The 14,971-nt window shown below is 36.0% G+C and overlaps 2 protein-coding genes across 4 annotated transcripts; one reads left to right on the top strand and one right to left on the bottom strand.

Annotated features, from left to right (window-relative positions):
• Positions 1-3,194: 3,194 nt before the first annotated feature.
• On the bottom strand, positions 3,195-3,695 carry LOC121729548 (small integral membrane protein 8; the record flags this gene model as incomplete). The annotated part of the gene is made up of 2 exons (XM_042118089.1): positions 3,195-3,478; positions 3,597-3,695. Coding segments are annotated over 2 exons (255 nt in total), but the record flags the coding sequence as incomplete, so codon positions are not given.
• A 1,268-nt stretch (positions 3,696-4,963) lies between these two features.
• LOC121729973 (host cell factor-like) lies at positions 4,964-13,821 on the top strand. 3 transcript variants are annotated; one of them, XM_042118748.1, is made up of 13 exons: positions 4,964-5,262; positions 5,465-5,560; positions 5,708-5,808; positions 6,055-6,226; positions 6,432-6,543; positions 7,130-7,264; positions 8,029-8,156; positions 9,145-9,323; positions 9,718-9,795; positions 10,244-10,405; positions 10,886-11,056; positions 12,821-13,007; positions 13,380-13,821. In XM_042118748.1, exons 1-13 carry the CDS (start codon positions 5,112-5,114, stop codon positions 13,448-13,450), a joined length of 1,743 nt encoding a protein of 580 aa, XP_041974682.1. In that variant the 5' UTR covers positions 4,964-5,111; the 3' UTR covers positions 13,451-13,821. The 3 variants fall into 3 exon arrangements, with proteins under 3 accessions (XP_041974682.1, XP_041974681.1, XP_041974683.1); XM_042118747.1 differs by having other exon boundaries at positions 13,365-13,821; XM_042118749.1 differs by lacking the exon at positions 5,465-5,560 and having other exon boundaries at positions 13,365-13,821.
• The last annotated feature ends 1,150 nt before the right edge of the window (positions 13,822-14,971 follow it).

Genomic DNA, 14,971 nt, shown 5'->3' with positions numbered 1-14,971 from the left:
ATATTATATTATATATACAGTGACGTAACCTTAAACCTATTAATGATAAATAGTTTATGGGTAAAGTTGTGTAATTGGAGGGCTAAATAAGCTTTAAAATTTGGCATAATATATTATAAAGTTTAATTTAAAAAAATGAAATATTATGTGCACACTGCACAGCTGTTTTGATTTAAGGGGTACCAGGGTTTTTTTTATAAAAGCTTTTGACACCAATTTTGTTGACATCGCGCGCTATAAACTGAAGTCCACGCGGACGAAGTCGTGGGCAACAGCTAGTACATATATATACTGAGTAGATATGTTGGATCGTAATTTGCTCGAAACCATCCAACTTTTTGCAGCAGATGACGATTAATATGCATAAAACATTTTTTATTTGTAAATACATAATTTTAAAATAAATACTATGAATTATAGATTTTCATTGCTAAATGTCACTTTTATAGTTGGGAAAAAAACCCCAAAAAATAAAAACAACTCGTTACCTGTTATATTATATAAGCTTCTTGAATTAAACGAAGCAAGTCTCCTTAAAATATTGATAAAATTACATGTAAATACATAACTCTAATGTAATAGAACAGTAGCATATAATATTATTCATACGTTTTATTGACATTACGTTTAATTACCGTGTTTCTTTTTTATTGGGCTACTTTGGGCTATCTTTTTATCGCGAAGTGGCGATTTGATCGGTCTTTGATCTGGCAACCCTGGTTATAACAATGATATTCTATGTTTTGAGTTATAAGATGTATCTATTCATCTATATTTTTTCAGTTTTTTTAATGACGCTTTCTTTAAAAATTACTCATTCTAGAAACGTGAATTTGGAATAACCTAGCCATAATTACCTGCTACTATGGTGATTGAGCGATCAGAATCGGAAATATGGACGCGAGAATTTCAGTAATATATATTTTCGCATTTTACTATTTTTCTTCAATGAAAATCTTTTGAATTTTCAGCACTTATGACACGTCTTTCACTTTAATTATTCATATTAATCACAGTAACATGTAGTTTTCACATTGAAAAACTAAATTTAAGCAAATTGAAAATCTTCCCAAGCAGCAAAACAGTCGAATAAGGATTTTTTTACTCAGCCTTTAATCGTATAAGAGCCGGGTAACCGTTCATAAAACACCCATTTATCGTTTAATAGCGGTTATCTCGACTATTTGGCAATATTTGCTAATGTGTGCTTTAAGGACGTCGAATAAACGTTTACAGCACTATGTTTTAGCCCTTTTACTCCACCTTTTAGCAGATGCTGAATGAATATGGCTAAAATACTCGTTATTCGATCGTTTGATCTATAACAGTCGTATAATAGCTGTAGAATAGATGATTCGCTGAATTGGGTGCTTTTATACAGCCGTTACTCAGCTCTTTTATGTTTCTATAAAAGCTCTATAAACGCAATCGAATTGCTTATGGCAACATTGCTGCTGTTACTGCACGCTTATAGACTAACTCTTATAGTAGAATTAAAAACGTTCGTATAGGAACTGTAGTGTAATTAAGAGCTGTTATACGATATTTACGAAGCGAACCCTAAATCCTGTTATCATGGCGACACCTTGTGCTATAAATGTGGTGACCAGCACTCTTACTCGACTTTTAATGGAATAAGTTAGCTGTAACTGCAACTAGATTATCAATATGGACAATGGCAGTAAAAAAATATATTTTAAGTATATTTAATTATATTAATTAGTCTTCAAATTTAAGAAAATAGGCAGCGCATGAATGTTTATGTAAAAATGCCTTTGGGTTTATCAATAAAACTTGTTGCGCATGATGTTTTGGAGTAGCTACACGAACAGAAAAAATAATCACATATTGATTTCTCAAAAACTTGATAATATAAATAAGGATTGAGATGTAGTTTAATAACTATAATTGTTTTACATTAAATTTATGTAGCACACAAGCTCGCACTCTTTACAGAACTAAAAAGGAGAATAAAAGCAATTCGTCTGCTATTATAGCACACTTTATCTGTATAATAGCAAATCAATTGCGTTTATTGAATTAAATATCCTATATACGCATTTTGGTTGCTCTTAAAACACTCTTAGTGTTTTCTACCACTTTTACTCAAATCTTACAGCATTTTTTTGTTGCTTACTCAGCGCTTATTCCACTTTAATAGGACTTAAGTCTGAATAATTTGCGCCTTTTTCGCGTCGAGTAAACGTTTACAGCACTTTTACTCGACTGTTTTAAGAACTTTTATAGAACTTAAAGCGAAAACAAGAACGTGCTCTCGACCATTATAGCACGTCCATTTGCTGCTTGGGTTTGTTTTGTAAAGTATTGATACAACAAAGGGACAAATGTCAAAAGAGTGTTGCTATTGCTTAAAAAAAAACGACATTTTCGACGCACTTCTCTATTATTTATAATTTTAATTTAACGCTGAAAGTAAGCCTCCGCGCGGCAATTTTAGGTAGCGTGCGCGGTTTCAAAACCGAGCACGTCACATGTACTGATTATTTTTTTAAAGGTATTAAATATTAATTTTAAATTTTCAAAAACTTATGGTGTATTCTGAACACTTCAAAGAATTTGTTCCCGTTGGAAATTTAACTAAGACTGGGTTGCACCAGAGGCGTGGGTAAAGTTAAAGTTATAGTTATAGTAAATTTAAGGTAAATTTACGTAGGTAAGTATAATCATTTTTTAACTTAAACAAAAAACTAGAAAGAAAGTAAAGAAAGCTATGAATAATAAAAACTAAGGAATCGTAACTCCCATACTATTACCATTTTAAATTTGGTTCCTTTTGATCTGTCATGTAACGTCAGTCTAGTACCGTTCAAGGTCACCTAAATATTGCAAACGTAGGTATTGAAATGTGTACCTAAGGTACACTTTTTTGACAAGTATTGTGAAACATGTTTTTTGACGGAGTTACTTTTCCTTAGTTTTTATTATTCGTAAAAAGAAAGTAAGATTATCAATATATTATTATTTTGTTTTAAATTTTGAAAGTTACTTTACTGGACTAAATAGACCAGTATACAGTACCATAGAGAAATATAATACACGGGGTATGTACCCAGTCAAAAGATCCTAAAACTTGATACCAATACCAGCCGAGTCTCAAAATCTTTTGACCGGGTTGTGCTTACATGTTAAAGGATTGGGATTTTTGAATATTCATAATAACGGGTCCTGTAATATGTTAAAAGTAATATATTTTATTCGCTAACAATCTTAATAACTTATCATTATATTATTTGCCTTACCTATTACCTACAGCCTGCACAAACATTTTGATATTGCATTGTCTCAGATTGTCTCACAATGTTTAATCCCATTTAGATTTCTTTTTCTCGAATATTTCCTTTCCATCTTCATTAACTGCAGCATAGTAGCCCATAGATTCGTATTTTTGTCTCATATAGGCAATATAACCTAAAGCAAGTCCAAAACAAGTCAGACCTAAGCTCATTATAACTATATTCTGAAATCAAAAATTAACGTCATGTTAAAAATCTATTACTCCATAATATTTTAGCATCACATAAACCACATTAACACAGTCCGGTAGCTGAGTTTTGTAATATTTTTTAATATCTTACAGGTTTTGCATACAGCTCAAAATTTATAACTCTGAATGCTGTAGTAGATCTCATAGAACGAATCCCTTCCCCTGGTTTTTTGTTTTCCATATTTGTAACGAATTAATATTTTATTTCGATAGGTAAATTAGGATATTTTGTAAATTCAAGATTTTTTTGGAAAAAATTTGGGAAATTTGACATTCTTTTATTTTTCTTCTTCTTCGTCTCAATGTTTCTTTTTTAATAAAGAAATGAATGAGCAGACAAAACTGATAATTAGTTCGTAATCGTAATTCGTAAGTCGCTCGTAACACGTAAGTCGCTCGTAACTCGTAACTCGTAAGTCGTAACTCTTAACATCGGAATTTGGAAAATTTTGTTTGCTTTATTTCAAATTTAAAATTTTGTGTTATTAGTTTATAAATTATAGTTACAACTTTATATAGCTGCTAAAGTTGAAGTTTGAACCATTGTTTGAAGTTTGAAGTATTGTTTGAAGTTCAAACAAACAAAGAATTTTGAAGTTTGAAGTTGAGATTTCTGCAGACAGCAGAAGTCATTTTTACTTTAATCTTTTTACAATTTACCATAACCTAAATGTATCCAAGAAAAAAAAAACAACTTGTGACGCCGAGTTGGCTTGGTCTGTGAAATCCAGTGTTGCCAACTTAGTGGAATTTCCACTAGATCTGGTGGTTTAGACGTACCTTTCGGCGGGAAAAATTTAGTTTTAGTGGCTAGTGGATTTCTTAGTGGATTAGATTATATATTATGTTAGTGGTAGCTTCGACGTTAAACCACTAGTTTTTTTATTATGTTTCTAACCCTTGAAGACGCATACTGGAAACTTAATTATATTAAGTATTATTATCTTTATTCGTTTTGCCGCATTCTAACGCTGATACAGAGCGATTACTTAGCATGATGAATGTTGTCAAGACTTAACAGAGAAACCGGATGAAGTTTGATCGCCTTTCTTTCGTGAAAGGTTAGCACGCGAAGGCAAATGCTGTAATAACAACATAATACCAAATACCGTATGACAAAAATTAGAACTAAAGAAATTTATTCTTCACAAACTGAACAAGTAAATGACAATGATTTCTCTAAAGACGTTCATCTTTAATCTTTAGTTAAGTACCTTCTTATACATAGGTACATAGGTAACTAAAGTTTACCTTATTGTAGTAACAAAAATAATTATTTCATAATAATAATGACGTTGTTGTTGCAATATTTTCAAATTATATTCAGATAGGTTGTTGTTGTCTTTACTTTATTTAGTGGAATTCTGGTGGTTTGAGAGGCCATTTAGGTTTTAGTGGTTTCTGGTGGTTTATGCTGCTGAATTTGGTGGGTTAGTAAAAAAAAGTTGGCAACACTGGTGAAATCTGCAAACGGCATTTTAAAAGCTGTCAAAAAATCTCTAATTTTTGTAATTATAAGAAATATGCTAAGTTTTTCATACTAAAAACCGTACGAATTTCAATGTTTATTTGTGCTTACTAAAGTACGTGCCTAGTTATTACCAAAATGGATTCAGAGCCTGTTCTTCAAGGGGATGTTGCGGATGGCGCCGAAATGTCCCCTTTAGTTGAAAACCCATCTGATAATTTACCAGATATAAGTGATAGTAACATCGCAGGGGATGAATCTGAAGCAATACAATCGGCGGATGATGCCAGTAAGTCCAAATTCTAGGTATCTTACAGTTATTTCTATAAAATGTGCAATGTTCAGTTTAGGCAATTTTGTGTTTTTAAGCGTCTTTATACTAAATTCTGATTAGTATGTAGCAGAAAAATAATTGACTTTACATAAATAAGTTTTAATTAACACTGTTTACTTTAAAAACAACGACTTAGGGATATGTCCGTTACATGTAGCTGCAAATGGTGGTGCTCCTACAAGCAGCAGTGATCTTCCGGACTTAGGGGATGGTTTACAACCTGAGTTTTTGGAGCAGCCGGTAGCCGATCCAGGTAAAAGGGAGAGGTCAAAAAAATCCATGTTCATGTTGGTGTCCCTATAACCTCATCATTTTTCATGACTAATTGGGCAATTTCATGGTGCTACTGGGATAAAAGGCTTTCGTTTATCTTATATTCACACAAATGTTCATATTTTAGCCAATGCTTCAGCGGAAGAAGAAATGGACATAGATGAAACTACTCCAGGGGCAGTCGGAGATGAGTCTGCATATATCGGAGATAACTGTTTATCCACTCCAGTAAGTTTTGTATATATTTTGCTACTACAATGAATATAACTCATACATTGATTCATAATATAGAACTATATACAAATAATACTTAAATTGCTTCAACTCCCAAGCGGCCACATGTGGCCGCGTTAACAATATATAAGCTATTGTGTCTGGTTTTTCCACAATCGAGATATTAATATGTGACACAATTTAATAAGAAAAGTCATACCAAGCATTTATCAAAAAATGATAGCAAATAAATATTTACAGGCTGAGACTGAGGACAACTCTCCCCAAGAGGACCATGCATTGGATCCACTCCTCAAAGAACAAGGCTTGGAAAAGGAAGATGGAACAGAGGAAGGTGAACCACAAGAGGAATCTCCGGACCAATCTATCAGTTCCGCTTTGCCCATTGAAAGTGCACCAATTGTTCAAGATGGTAAATTTGACATTATTTTGACAATGGCCTTTGTTATATTTTCCAGAGCTTGATCAAGTTTGCTGGAATGCCAGGGATGACTTTTGATATCAGTTCACACCATGTAAATGCCATTTTGTATTTTAATCTTAGGCTGTTTTCAGATAGTAGATAAAAATTTTGTTTTCAAATCTTAAGGGTTATAAAAATATATGTTTTATTACAGAGGAGTCGAGCACAATGGACGAAGACATGGGTGGCGGTGAGGGAGTTGCCAGCAGTGATGATGTGAATGACATCAGCAGTGCCGCACAAGATGTACTCGGCACAGGCATAAGGTAATTAATTTTTTACTTCAGGAAGATTTTTATTGCCCGCAACGCCTTTGTGCCAAAAATCGTTTATCGCACGGGAACTGTAAATTTTTCCGGGATGTATAAATAGTTTATGTGCTTTCCTCGGACTCTAAAGTATCTCCAAACCAAATTTCAGCAAAATTGGTTCAGCGATTTGGATGTGAAGAGGTAACAGATAGACAGGGTGAAGACACACTTTCGCATTGATAATATTTGTATGGATTGCCTGATCTTGCAATCAGTTCTCGAACTATGAATTTTGTTGTGTGGTTTATGACATGGAGAGTAAGTGTGGAGACTTCTCTTTGGCATTCTGGTCGCCTACAGCAGCTTCAGTTTTAATATTTGGCGTCGTTTTAGGTGTCTAAATGATTCTGGTTTTACTTCTAGAAGATAAAAAACTTTTATATGTTTTGAACATACAACATATTCATTGTAATTATCAATGTTAAACATATTATAAGATTTCTTTTTAATTTTTACTTTGTGATCTTCATTTTTTACTTTTTAATTCTATTTAATTTAGATTATTAGTATAGTCTGATAAATTATCGTCTATTCCATATAGTTCAAGTACTCAAGAAGGTGGTGCGGATATAACAAGTAGTGGACAGACAGAAGGAACCCTTATATCTTCCACAGCCAATGGCCCAGCTGTCCTGCACTCCTTCTCATTGTTGCCTCAACAGCCACAAGCTAATGAGTTAGTATATTTAGACTAAGTTAAACACAAATTTTAAACTAACCATTTAGATCATATTGTTAAGTGGTAGATTTTATAATAGGTGCAATTGCATACTGTCAGGAAAGAAATAGAGTAACAGGGCTCAGAACGGGTATTTTTTTACCAGGTTAAAGCGCTCTATAAGCAGTTTTTGGATTAGTGTTCACACGGAGCAAAATCGAGATGCGAGCGGTATTGCTTCTGAAATTAACCTGGTTAATTTCTCACGAAATGTAACTAGTGCAGTGACATCTTCTATCCCTTTGTAGTGCACCATCTAATAGCCAATAGGCCATAACTTGTTTACGTGTGGACAATCATGGGTGAGGGTTGTGGTGTGTGTGAGTGGGCCGGGCGAACGATATCGCTAACGGTTCTAACCGGTATTTTGAGCAGGAGTAGTTTCATTTTGCTCTTTGATCAAAACCAGGAATAATTTCGGTACGTTCAGAGCGGAATCGAAATGAAAACGCTTTTTTTGGAAATGTATGGTGTTTCTAATGAACAGGATCGCGAGATTAACCAGGTTTCCGAGCCCTGTAACAGGTACTTACATGAAATAGTACGTAAATAAACTTTTTTCAAAAATATTGTAAGGGAGACAAGTAAAAACAGTACTTGTTCTACCCTATTTCAGTTCCCATCAGGTATGCATTTGCCCCAGTTTACTCAATGATTTTTTCTGCAAACATAGGATAGATAACTGCCAGGTATATACTGTAATATAAGTACAATATCACCAGGTTCAGTGATGCAGACACCTCGGAGATGGAGGGAGCGGCAGACACAATGCCATCAGTCAGCGAGTCTCTGCCTGTCCTGACCATGACAGCAAATGGATCTGCCTTATTATCACCCACCCTCTTACAAGGTAATATTTCAAAGGTTATTATAACTTCTTTATAATGCCCAGCTAAAGCTATTCAAGTGCTATGTCATGGGTAACTAACAGAAAACTATCAAGTTTTACGTATGATGTCTCTAAGAAAATTATAGCCAGTGTACGATAAATTACTTTTTTGATTTTGAATAGAGCACGGCTACCACAAATTATAGTGCACGCATAAGAGCCAGTCCACACGGCGCTGCCGTTGCGTTGTTTTACATGCATAACCAAGGTGTTCACACGACGCGCTGCGTCATCGCAACGCACACATGACGGACAGCAGCCCCCGAGACGAAGCGGGAGGGGGTGTTGACGTTAAGACTGCAACGTAATAACGCTGCGATGACGCAGCGCCCGTGTGGCCGGCTATGCGTCAAACGGCAGCGCTGCGTCGACGCAACGCTAACGCAATGAGCCGGGTGGACTGACTCTTACGGTACGCGTTGTTGCGTCGACGCTGCGTTGAAATGAAGCAATGCAAAAGAGCCATGTGATTTTTCTCTCAGCGAAATGGTCAACATATCTATATATTAATACGTAAGCCAAAAACTTTGTATCCCTTTTGACGAAAAATGGTTAAATGTAGGTGAATGAAATTTTTCACAGTTATAGTTTATATGGTAAAGGAGTGCATCGAGCTAATATTATTTTGAAATTATGCTTTTACCATAAAAAAAATTATCAAATAAAACATTACACACACTACAACACACACACTAGGAAAAATGACAGATTTTTGAGTGACAAGCCTATACATACGAATTATACTCTTTTATTTATGGTTGAAGTCTGTTGACAACAGTTGACAACAAGGCGACAAATTGAAACCAGATTATAGTTTTTTTTATTGAATTTTAGATACTATTAGACAATGCTTACAATTGTAACTAAGGTCGAATTTCGATCATTGGGCGATCTCTAGTATAATTTAATATTTTAAAATGTTTTTTTGTAATACTATAATAATATTTAGGTGAGGAGGGTGGCGCCCGGGTGTCATCCTCCGCCGAGGAGGCGGGTTCCGGTGCGACAGAGGGCGAAGGCGCCGTTAGCTCGTCCGGTGCCAACGGAGCGGCCGCGCCGCTGCCACCCACCGACGCCGCGCACGCCCTAGCCACGCTCGCGAGCGCCGCGTTGCATCATCATGAAAAGGTACCATCGAGGAAATTGTTTCCTAGGCAGTTGGCAGACCAACGACATTTGGTCGGATCATGTCAATTTAATGTTGATTGTGATCTGTCTGTCTGGGTTTGACGTAACGCGATCAATGTAGGTCCCCCATTTGCCTAGGAATCGACTTCTCTGAAAGAACCATCATAAGTGAATGTATGAACAACTGAATGAACGAATGTATTAATGAAAGTGCTGATTTAGTAGTTATTTAAAAAGAAGCAGATGCCGGTATTAGTATCAAATTTATCCAGTAGTAGGTTTCAGATTAATTAAGGGAGCAGAAAACAAAGTTAATTTTACTTTTAATTTTATTTGGTTATATTTTATATCTATTCTTATTTTATAAATAAATTAACGATTATAATTTTTGCAGGCGGAGCCAGAGGACAAACCACAAAATGAAGAAGACACATGGTACACTGTTGGTTTTGTCAAAGGAACTACATTTACAGTATGTATTAGTTTTTGTTACCCTTTTTGTTGTTGCTAGTAACAGGCACTTATGTTTCCTTGATGTAATTATAAGTTTTCAATTTTAGTATATCTGCTAAATTACAAAATCGAGCAAAGCGAGCCCTAGTATATCTCACAACCTGAACATTTTGTTGGACACTTTACGAAAAAACTATCACGCCTATTGATTTGTGCTCTAACATAATACTTTTTATTTATAAGTAAATGTGTTCTCATCAGTCAGTCAGTCAAGTCAGGTGTGACGACGCGAGCCCTCACAAAGCTTGACTTTTAACTAGTATTTATAAGTTAGCAGATATTCAACATTGAAGATATCTACTTAACTTCGAAGATTATAATGGTCACCATAATATTATGCTTGTTTCCGCTGTTATGATTTGAAACTGTGTGTGTACAATGTTGAACAATATTTCTGTGTTTCATAGGTACACAACTACATATCAGACCCCAACGTGGATCTGTCTACACTGTCGCTGGACAATCTGCCAGACCTGAGCAATCTGTCCACCACACCTCTGGAGCATGGAACTGCTTACAAGTTCCGCATCGCAGCTATCAACTCCTGTGGACGGGGAGATTTTAGTGAGGTATTTTATTTATTACTACATATAAATGTAAGTATTAAGAATTATCACAATTCTCTACATTGTCTGTTAGTCCAACACTGTTGGGTACATACATAGTAGAATAGATATTAGTAATATAGATGCAAATTTTGTGTATGCGTATCTAATTGAATTAACTTACGCAAAATTTGGTACAGAACAGCAAAAGGTTGACACAGGATTTTTGCTGAAAAATATCGCATTCCTCTAGAATCAATCGCAAGTGAGGTCCGCAATCTAAGTTGCTAGTAGCATTAAAAAGAACGGTAAACGGTCGGAATATTGTTATGGACACTGAAAATTATTACCATTTTTTGGGTCGGTGAAAAATTCCTACCGCCTTTCTTCTTATTACTTACCTATAACATAACAAGATGAATATGTTTTGTGTACTTGTAATTTTAATGAATACTACAATTTACAGTGTACCTATTGCATGTAATAACATGAATATCGTTACAGGAATCAGCGTTCAAGACCTGTCTGCCCGGGTTCCCTGGCGCGCCGTCGGCCATCAAGATATCGAAGTCGGTAGAGGGCGCCCACCTGTCCTGGGAGCCGCCGCAGGTCGCCGCTGAGGGCATATTCGAGTACTCCGTATACCTCGCAGTGAGGTCCAGCAACCAACCTAAGGTATGGGACTCCATGCGGGCCACATTTTCTTATACTCTTGTTTTCATATATTTCAGGATACAAATCTTAGTATAAGGCTGCATTTCCACCAGAGATGTGTTGCGAGAAATGTATTTTTAAGATCCAATAGCATCGTCGCGCTGAGCGATGTCGGTGGCAAGCTCACGTCAAGGAAGCGATTCTATTGGTTCTCAAAAACATATTCCTCGCAACACATCTCTGGTGGAAATGCAGCCTTACCGGTTAAAAAGATTCTTTTTAAAATTGATAATTAAGTAGCTTTTGCTTGCAGATATACTCTGATTAAGGAGTATTGCACTTTTTATGTAGCATTCAGGACCTTTTTTTAGGGTTCCGTACCTCAAAAGGAAAAAACGGAACCCTTATAGGATCACTTTGTTGTCCGTCTGTCCGTCCGTCCGTCTGTCAAGACCCTTTTTCTCAGGAACGCGTGGAGGTATGAAGCTGAAATTTATATCAATTACTCAGGTCTACTGTCCCTTGAAGCTGTGAAAAAATCAAACTTCTAAGCCAACGCAATCAAAAGATACAGCCGTTTATGCCGCAAATTTTCGACACTTGCAAGGGAATCAAAACCTACAGGGTGCTTCCCGTGAACTCAGAATCTTGAAATTTGGTACGAAGCAACGTCTTATAGCATAGATAAAGGAAAAATTACGAAAACCATAAATTTTTAGTTACATCACATAATATATTTTTTTTTAATAATTTTAAACTTACTACCCATTTCCTCATAAACGCGTAGAGGTATTAAATTGAAATTCATACCAAATACTCAGGTCTATAATACCTTTAAGCTGTCGGAACCCTCGGTGCTCGAGTCCGACTCGCACTTGGCCGGTTTTTCCTATTGTAATTTTGAAATTTGATTAAATCTACTAAGGAAGCAGTAGATGTCAACGTCGTAAAAGAAACATTTGTATAGAAGTTTCTAGCTCTAGTCGGCTCTGCCTTTATAAAGTCAAACACCCAATTTGGCTTTCACACTACGAAAAATCCTGTTATCACTGGCACTTTTATTATTTTTAAACATAATGGAATGACTGCTAACGATAGGATAGTTATCAATAACCATATTTATCATCAGGAGGCATCAAAATTGCAGTTAGCCTTGTAATTACTAGCTAACCTAGTGCGCGTGTACGGCGGTCGGGCGAACACGTGCGTGGTGGTCAGGCGACGCTGCGCACGTCGACCTCGCCCACTTTGTTCGTTTTCAGCTGTGAATTGTGATATGTCGTATTTATACCGCGCATAGAATACTTTGATACCGTGATGTAGGATTTTTGTGTTAATTGAACTACTTAAGTTAAAGTAAAAAAAGTTAAAGGACTTATACTAATATAATAATAATAATAATATCTATGGACGCTCACACCACGTCGGTCTGGCCCCGTGCTAAGTACCGGAAGGACTTGTGTTACAGGTACCAGACAATGGAAATATAGCAAAGATTTTTATTATTCTATACACATATTTAATACACATCCATGACCCGGGAACATTGAAAACTTTTTGTTTCGTCGGCGGGATTCGAACCTGCGACCTTCGACGTGAGCGCTGACAAGACGCTCAACCGCTGAGCCACAGAGGTCGTCACGAAATAATATTATATTATCGACGAAATATTAATTATAATATTTCGTCGATAATATATAATATACTTACTAATAAAGTGGAATAAGTGCAAGCAAAGTGTATAACTATTCAATTGAATGTACTAATAACCATGTTCATCAACAGGAGGCATCAAAATCGCAGCTAGCCTTCGTGCGCGTGTACTGCGGCCGCGCGAACACGTGCGTGGTGGGGCAGGCGTCGCTGAGCGCGGCGCACGTGGACTCGTCCACTAAGCCCGCCATCATATTCCGCATCGCCGCGCGCAACGACAAGGGCTACGGGCCCGCCACGCAAGTCAGGTGGCTGCAAGGTGGGTGCCACTTGTCTATGGCTTAGTTTAGTCTAAAATATACAGGATGTAATAAAACTAAGTGATAATACTTTAGGGTATAAGTTCCTTACTTAGAGTTCACTATGAAAGTAGCACTTTCAGCCGAAATAGCAATTTTTTGTGGTTTGTGTGGGCTAGCTCCTCCGTCTGGCATTTGTCTATGCAAAAGTAAAAAAAAATCACTCTTTCAGCGCTGCTACTTTTACGGTGAGCTCAATGCAGGGGATTCATACACATCCTTTAGTATTACCTTGTATAATTTTTCTCTTTTTTAGAATGCTTAATTTTTTTATTTTTTTTTAGTTGAACGTAACATTATTCTAATAACTGTTGCAGACATTAAATCAACAGGGGTGAAGCGAGCGGGCGGCGGGCTGCCCGGCGCGTCGCCGTCCAAACAGCCCAAAAACATTCTACACTGAACGTAAGTGCAAGACGTGCTAAGGCGTAAGCGCTATATTTCGGCGCAAACGGGCGACTTACCTGTCGCGGCCGCGACACAATTTTCATGCATTTTCAATGATTTTCTAAAGGCGAGACAGTACTAAGCGAAACCACACAGTGTTGCCAACTTTGGGGATTTCCCAGTAAAATTAAGTGGGAACAATAAATACACTTAGGTTTTTAGGGGGTACAATATTTTGGGAGTAAATTTTTCTTAAGATGGATGGATGGAAGTCGTTTTAAGCCTTGCATGAGCGAAAATTAACATAACGTCACATGATTGACGTTTTCTCCGCGATCACAGTGATCGCCATGTGGAACGGCTGAAGAAGTATATTCAGCGTTTTGATCGCTTAGTGGAACGCACCACAAGTGATAAATATTAATTGGATTATAGTTGGGGAGTTTTGGTTGAAATAAGATGGGTTTGAAGTCGCTTTAGGAGGATTTTTTTGAAAAGTTGACATTTATACTGAATCTACACAGTACACTGCATTGGAGCGAAGCGACACTTCACGCACTTACATATTGTGTTGCGTAGCTTCGCTCCGTCGTAGTGCAATTTCAAACAAATAATATTAAGCCACGACGTGAGGCTCCGCTCTACTGCAGCGTGTTGTCGTTAAGGTCTTACCTTAATGGTATCAATGTGTGGAAAGACTATACAGAATTTACGAAACTTGTAATGGAGGCTGTTGCTTTGTGGCAGTGTTCGGTCGCCCGTTTGCACCGCACCTAGTTCTATTTTATCAAAGAGTAACACAAATGACTATGTTTTAGGTTGATTCTGAGTTCTGACGAAATATATTCACTTGTAAATCAACACTAAAAGCAAATAACCATTTATTATATTGTATATTTGTAAACTGAATAGCAAGAACAATATGGACTAAAATGATCAGTTCTTAACTGAATTCAATATTGGTTAATGGATGAAATGTTATTTAAGTTTTTAATATAAGTGTGTTATAATTGTGTGGATGTTTAGCAAATTAATTTTTAATGTACAATTTTGTATGTTATAAACTTATATGTTACGATTGTATCCAATTTCCATACCACACTTCGAAATTTTATCTTTATCTCACTGTTTGTTTAAGTAAATCAATTAATTATTATTCATGTATTATGTTTCTACTCCAATTGAAACCTGCCTAATTTATAAAATGGTCGTCGAAAGTCAAAACTGTCGTAAGAATAATATTTATTCTGCGTCCATAATACAAAAGATTTACAAGTGAATATAATAAAATGTAATATTAACAGCTTATTATTGTTGAAGGAGTGACTGATATCATGCTATGTAAGTATTTCAGGAGAATAGATTAAGTGTAAAATTAAATATATCTGTTATGTAAAATATTCTTAAAGAGAATAAACAAGATTTTTAATAAATAACACGTTGTTTTGTTCTGTAGAAAGTTAGGACTACTTTCAAAAGTTGCTGACAGAAGTTTGTCTTTTCAATAGCGTTGTTTATTGGTTAACTGTTTGTCGTG

The sequence above is a fragment of the Aricia agestis genome, chromosome 8 (genome assembly GCF_905147365.1).
Source record: "Aricia agestis chromosome 8, ilAriAges1.1, whole genome shotgun sequence".
Classification (NCBI taxonomy): Eukaryota; Metazoa; Arthropoda; class Insecta; order Lepidoptera; family Lycaenidae; genus Aricia; species Aricia agestis.
This window is presented reverse-complemented; position numbering and strand designations above follow the sequence as displayed.

What these genes read in the sequence shown, in the direction of transcription:
- LOC121729973 (XM_042118747.1), top strand. Translation starts at nt 5,112, where the DNA reads ATGGATTCAGAGCCTGTTCTTCAAGGGGATGTTGCGGATGGCGCCGAA. An exon ending in GTACTCGGCACAGGCATAAG is followed by an intron (nt 6,544 to 7,129) that starts GTAATTAATTTT and finishes TATTCCATATAG; the next exon opens with TTCAAGTACTCAAGAAGGTG. An exon ending in CAACAGCCACAAGCTAATGA is followed by an intron (nt 7,265 to 8,028) that starts GTTAGTATATTT and finishes CAATATCACCAG; the next exon opens with GTTCAGTGATGCAGACACCT.